The sequence below is a fragment of the Sinocyclocheilus rhinocerous genome, unplaced genomic scaffold, assembly GCF_001515625.1.
Source record: "Sinocyclocheilus rhinocerous isolate Xijiao unplaced genomic scaffold, SAMN03320098_v1.1 scaffold584, whole genome shotgun sequence".
NCBI classification, from domain to species: domain Eukaryota; kingdom Metazoa; phylum Chordata; class Actinopteri; order Cypriniformes; family Cyprinidae; genus Sinocyclocheilus; species Sinocyclocheilus rhinocerous.
Window position 1 is genome coordinate 1,814,862 of NW_015630348.1, and position 6,583 is coordinate 1,821,444.

At 39.4% G+C, this 6,583-nt stretch overlaps 1 protein-coding gene across 2 annotated transcripts in view; it reads left to right on the forward strand.

Moving 5' to 3' along the window:
• Positions 1-2,544, forward strand: part of LOC107740130 (protocadherin-1-like) — a 168,434-nt gene extending 165,890 nt beyond the window's left edge. For both annotated transcript variants that reach the window (XM_016552451.1, XM_016552450.1), the window contains exon 5: positions 2,059-2,544. In XM_016552451.1, coding sequence (XP_016407937.1) covers positions 2,059-2,468 — 410 coding nt within the window. In that variant the 3' untranslated portion in view covers positions 2,469-2,544. The remainder of the gene's footprint in view (positions 1-2,058) is intronic.
• Positions 2,545-6,583: the final 4,039 nt, after the last annotated feature.

Below are 6,583 nucleotides of genomic sequence, written 5' to 3' on the forward strand. Positions count from 1 at the left end.
CAGTATATATGATATATATATTGCTCTTGCTTTCCCTCAGTTGACATCTTTATTCAATTTATAACCCTGTGTCTACTCTGAATACACATAAACTGCATAAAATAGAAGATAATTAGGAAATAATTGTCTCTGATTGATAGCAGGGGTTTAGTGAGGTGGATACCAAATAATAGATTTGATTTTTTTCATCCCCTAATACACAATTCTTATTCATTAGTCATTTTGATCAAATCATTATGACTCTTTCATATGAAAATCCTCCACCTGCATGTCAAATAGGCATTCTTACCTACAATGAAATGGTCAAATGGACATTTTGACAGCTGCACAATTGGACATGGAATTCATGAGAAAACAGCTTGAACCTTGTATGTATATTTCCATCCATATCACACCCTTGGGGCACGACAGTTGAATGAAAATGACACGAAGCAAATCTCTTGTGCCAGTCCTCCATCACCGAAGAGAAGAGCTGAAAAATGCAAGGAGCCCTGTCTTAACACATCTTTCCTCTTTACTTTAGACAGCACCAAATGTCAGATACTCATCTGGAAATAATTTCCATTCTATTATGGTGACAAGGGGCCAGCGGAATCTAATTAGCTGAAAAAAAAAAGTGCTAGAGAGCCGGATTGGAGGTGATTGGTGATAGGGGCAGTGGTGCAGGGCCGGCTCTCCAGCCTTATGGCTCAGCGGGAACCCTCCTGAGGTTAACTCCAACTCGAAGGAAGGAGATAAGAAAAGGAGAGAGAGGGATTCAGGTGCTGTGTGCCAGAGACGAAGGTCTCTATTGGTCTGTCAGAGCCTCAACTTTAAATATTCTTCCCTAAGTGATAGTAAAATCGAAATATAAGAGTAAAAAGGGGCCAGATATAGTTTGGCTCTTAGTGTCTGTTTTATTGCTTAGTTCATATGTATGAATCTATCTATCTATCTATCTATCTATCTATCTATCTATTTACTAAAAAGTAAAAAAAAATAAGTAAAGAGTTTTCTATAATGGTGAAATACCAGGGACAAAATAATGTTGTCCACTGCCTCAAATCACAGGCCTTTCATAGAGCTCAGACATTTAGAGAAATAATGTTTCCCCCTCGAGAACTTGCCATTATGCCTGCCCCCTTTTCTCATGCACACCATCAAACTAATCTAATGTCACTTTCAGAGGAAAGGTTAGGCTCAGCTTTTGCATTTATATTTTCCAGACAGAGAGTTTGACCTTTGCGGATCAGACCGTTATTTTTGCTTCTTGTGATGCCATCCAGCTTCACCAACCTTTTATAGTGAAGATTAGCATCCATTACACTGATTGGTTACAGTGAACAAGGGCGAGAATAGGCTGGAGAGTTTTTTTGTGAAGCTTTGATTGACTGCAAAAGTAAATCTTCACAATAAAATTGTATTGTCAATACTCATTTATGCTTTTCAATAGTAGGGCTACATTTAAAGTGTTCTGTAATTTGTTTAATTTATCATTTGAACAGGTTTAGTCAATGAATTTCCTTGAACGTTGACTAGAGGAATCAAGTAATTAATAATAGGATATTGCACCACTTAAAAAAAAGGGGAAAAAAAGACTCTTATGGCTTGATTTCTTTTGAGAACTGAAATCATATGGTGCAACCAGTGTATTCCGAATCCTGAACAAATTACTCTTATGAATCTGTTATTTTTGTGAAATTAAAATCATACATCGCAATCAGTGTATCCCAATTCCTAAACAAATAATTAATTTTTAAAAAAAATTTTGTGAATTGCAAGCAAATAGCACAACCTGTGTATTCCGATTTGTGAAGTGACTCTAATGAGTCAGCACTATTTAGTAAATATTATAGGTATTATGCATATTACTTATGCATTTTGTAAGTAATATTTCAGAAATATTAATAACTACAATATATTATATTATATTATATTATATTATATTATATTATATTATATCATAAACTATGAAAACAGAATGTTTACCTAGACTTGAAAAATGCACCTTTTGCACAAATTGTTTTAAATATATTTATTATTTAAATTATCTCATCATTATATTCTATTTTGTTCCAGATCTGAGGCCTCTACCTGATGTGGCCATGACGGGAAAATGCACACACGAGTGTACAGAATACGGCCACTCGGATTCCTGCTGGATGCCTGGACAACCCTCACCCAACCACACCAAGAGTGCCAAGAGCGGGCCCAAGCTCTCCACCTTCGTGCCTTACCAGGAAAGGGAGGGTCAGGAGCGCCTGATGGCTGACAGCAGCTCTAAGCCTCACGGAGAGGAGCGGAGCGGAGGCGGGAGCAACAAAGTGGCCAGCATTCGCTTTTTGCCTCCCTACACTAGTGCCTATTCTACAGGCGGCGACTCCAGCAAGGACTGCCCCAGGGAGGAGATCCCCCTGAGTCAGACAGCCGATTACGCCCCTGCCACTACACCCTCCAGCCAAGGCTCCAAAAGAGAAATCTACCTGTGATTCACCTGTCGTCCGCCTAGGTTCGATTCCACATTTGATCCAATTTACTTGTGATCAGCAATGCCTGTGAGAGGATAAAAGGGACATACATTCTCAACATGTATACTTTACAGAAAATAAAACATTCACCTTTCTTTAAGCCCTGAAGGGTGTTTCTTACATTTGTCTTTTTTCATAGGAAACTCTTTTCTTAATGTACAGTGATGTAAATACTACACGTCTGACGGAACGGTTTTGATTTATGATTTAGCTGTACAGACCCTCGAAGCCACAGCTTCCTTCCGTTGATGATAGAAGAAGGGACATTGCTCAGAGGATTTGCCTCCCTGTCAGTAAAATAAGGACAACAGTTTTGGACCTTGGAATGCTAAAGATAACACAGTATGAGCTTCCGCCGTCTAACTACTTGGGACTCGAGCGGACACGGAATTTGGGGCAAAATCCAAGGGAAACAAATGGATTAAAGCAGGTTTGCATGATGCCATTTGTCATTTCGGACAAATTTGACGGGCTTCATCAGTTCCCGGTTCGATTCCACATTTGATCCAATTTACTTGTGATCAGCAATGCCTGTGAGAGGATAAAAGGCCTCGTTGTCAAAACACCTGCTAATTCTACCCCACCACCAGACCCCGATTTACACAGACGTCTCGACGTGCATCTCCAATCCCCTCATCCATAAGCCTAATGGCTGACACCAAACAGCTAGAGACCTTCTTTAAAACCCTCTAGGTTTTATACAGCCCTGCGCATTGTTAGAGGCTCTGGAAGTCAAACAGATATGAAGAGAATAATCAGAAAAAAAGAGAACACCATTTTGTGAATATGAAATGAAGTACACAATCCCCATGTAAACTTCTAATGAAAGAATGTAAGGACAATTTTTAAGTGGTGACTTTTCCTCTGTAATACTCTCGTACTTCTTCAGAAGACTATCTACTAGTAGCTGAGGCTTTAGGTGAGTTGCCCTCTGGAAGAGCTTTGTTCAGCCCATCCCATCCGTAGGGAGGAGCAACGACTTTCACAAAAACAAAAAAACAAACAAAACTGTTCATGTGCTGTGCAATAGCCTACTCGTTTTCGGACGTGTCAAACTTTGTTGTGTAGATGTGTGGTTTTGTCAGAGATTTTGGCTCTGCTCTGTGGTGGGTCTGACCTTGTCACAACAAACGCTCACAAGAGGTAGACGGTTTCAAAAATCGTGACAGCAGAACATTTCTCTCATGTTTGACCACATTAAAGTTGTATTCAACAAGTCCAGTATATTCTAAAACAGGGATGCCAAATCCTGCTCCTGGTGATCGACTGTCCTGCAAAGTTCAGCTCCAACCCTAATCAAACACATCTAAAGCAACTAATTAAGGTGTTCAGGACCACTTGAAAATTAAAGGCAGGTTTAATTAGAGTTGGAGCTGAACTTTGCAGGACAGTCGATTGCCAGGAGCAGGATTGGACACCCCTGATCTAAAACATCAGAGATTCTGTTTAAAATGTGCTTTGAACATATGACATGATAAGACTCCTGCAGCGAGCTTAGAAACGTCTAAATCTCGCTAACCTATTACCGTAAAGTCACACTGGCGCTCGCCTAAAGGGGCACTTTCATTGAAAGCGCTAATTTCCACAACTGAAAGCGAAGTCTTTCAGAAAGAGTTTACAGGAAGTTAATTTAGGGCCGTTATTAATAGAGGCTGATGGTAACAGGGATTGCATCAGTTGGGATGCAGGTCAGCAAAAGCTATAATGAGTATTCGAGGCCCGAGCTACAGATAATAAGTGCACTATAATTTACACCATATCACACAGCTAAGTCGCCACTTAAAACCGACTATTCACCTCGGGTGATTTGGCCGTTAACTCTGTAGGCGTTGATTCAATGTTCACAGAGCTATGTGCTTTGGGTTTAATACTTGATAAAGTCTCCTTAAAAAAAAAAAAGTGACCCAATGCTAAAGGCTGGTGTCTCATGTGACGGACATTTGGTGTGATACTTCCTTATGTGTGTGTGAATTTAGTTCACGGCTGACCCCTTATTTGAACACTGGCAAACCAAACTTCAGTCACCAAGTAAATAAGATGTATTTCCAATTTGACAGGGTCTTTGGTCTTTGCATGCCCTGCAACGCCCCCTATGGACAAATGTTGCAAGCTTATCGCAGCCTTGGGGCAGACCGGAGGAGATACTGAAAGACCTAATTCGGTCTAAGTGTTGATTTGAGAACATTGACACTCTCGCTTCATTGTACACATTTAACTTCCTGTTCTTTTAATCATCCCAGTGACTACTGACCTTAAAGGCGTTTTCTGCAGTGACAAACAAACGCTGCCCAGGCTGCATGAACCCCAAACGCTGCATGACAGGTAGACAGTCTCTCGCTCCCACTGGGGAAACCTGGAGTTTATCCCCGGAGAGCAACTGTCACAGATACTGATAGGTCAAATCACTCGGAGTGTGTGTGAATGTGTGCGTCTTCGCACACCTGTGTAACTGTGTAGATGCACGGAGGGATCCGTTCACTGCCTTTAAAGCAAGAAATTTTAAAGCGCTACACGTTAATTTTCAATTTTTGCTAGGATTGTCAACGGCCAAATTGTGTTGTGGCATCTCATTGAATAAAATGGATCTTGCTGTGTGAAACATTGGACAGTGGTGCAGAGAATCTGATGGAAAATAAATAGCATGTCTTATAAACTGGGCGTAGGGTGAAAAACAAGCAAGAAAAGCATTATATAAGGGGAAAGACAGTCCATGTCTTTATCATCCTGCAGCTGTAGCTGTTAGTTTGTTAGTCAGACAGCAATGTATTTTATTCTGTCTGGTAGTTTTGGTAGTTTCTTAATCAAAGAGACCAGTGTTTATTGAAGTCTGAATGAATCTGTGGCTAAAAATGTATTCTCATTCAGTCTGTTTTTATTTTTTTAAATATGTATTTATGATTTAGTTTATTGTTTAAGAAAATTGAAGATATTCAGATCTTTAAACCGCTGTTATTTCATACCAAACACTATCTCTCATTAGTTTTAAGGTTTATGATTTAAAGGGATAGTTCACCCAAAAATGAAAATTTGATGTTTATCTGCTTACCCCCAGGGCATCCAAGATGTAGGTGACTTTGTTTCTTCAGTAGAACACAAACGGAGATTTTTAACTCCAGCCGTTGCAGTCTATCAGTCGTATAATGCATGGCAATGGTAACAAAATCTATGAGAGTAAAAAAAACATGCACAGTCAAATCCAAATTAAACCCTGCGGCTCGTGATGACACATTGATGTCCTAAGACACGAAACGATCGGTTTGTGCGAGAAACCGAACAGTATTTATATCATATTTTACCTCTAATACACCACTATGTCCAACTGCTTTGAGCGCGCGTACGGCATCCTGTGCGTGAGGTGTGTACATGCTCTGGCGTAGTTTACGTTAATGGGTGTGTTGATATCCAGACGAAGAGCAATCAACCATAACTTCAGGCGAGCAGGCTCAGAAGTTGGGAATACGTGGAAAAAGTCACCACTCCCGAATGAGTTCGCGCGAGAGAAAGTAATCTTTTAGTTTTAAGTCGGTTTGAACAATCCGGATAAGCGCAAGTAAGTACCATTTTGATTAGCCGTCGTACCTACAATGACTGTGCACTGTGTAAACAATGAGTGACGTATACGCGCGAGAGATCACTTCCGGCGCTTGCGTAAACAACGCCAGAGCGCGTGTTCAAAGCAGTTGGACATAGTGGTGTATTAGAGGTAAACTATGATATAAATACTGTTCGGTTTCTCGCACAAACCGATCGTTTTAGCATTATTCCACACAACCCCATTAGTTATTAGTTTTCATTATCCACAATACAAAATTGTCCTGCTTTTACACTTTTATTTGCAGTCTTAAAGCAAAATTGACAATGGTGATTTGTTCTATACATATACTTTTTTTTTTTTTTTTTTTTTTTTATTTTATATATGTAAATCAATATGCACAACTTATGCAGTTTTTTTTTAAACTTGATAATTTAACTGACAATAAAATTATAGTATGGATGGTAAGAAGAGTTATTATTATTATTATCATTATTACTAATTAAAATGTTATATATATATATATATATATATATATGTGTGT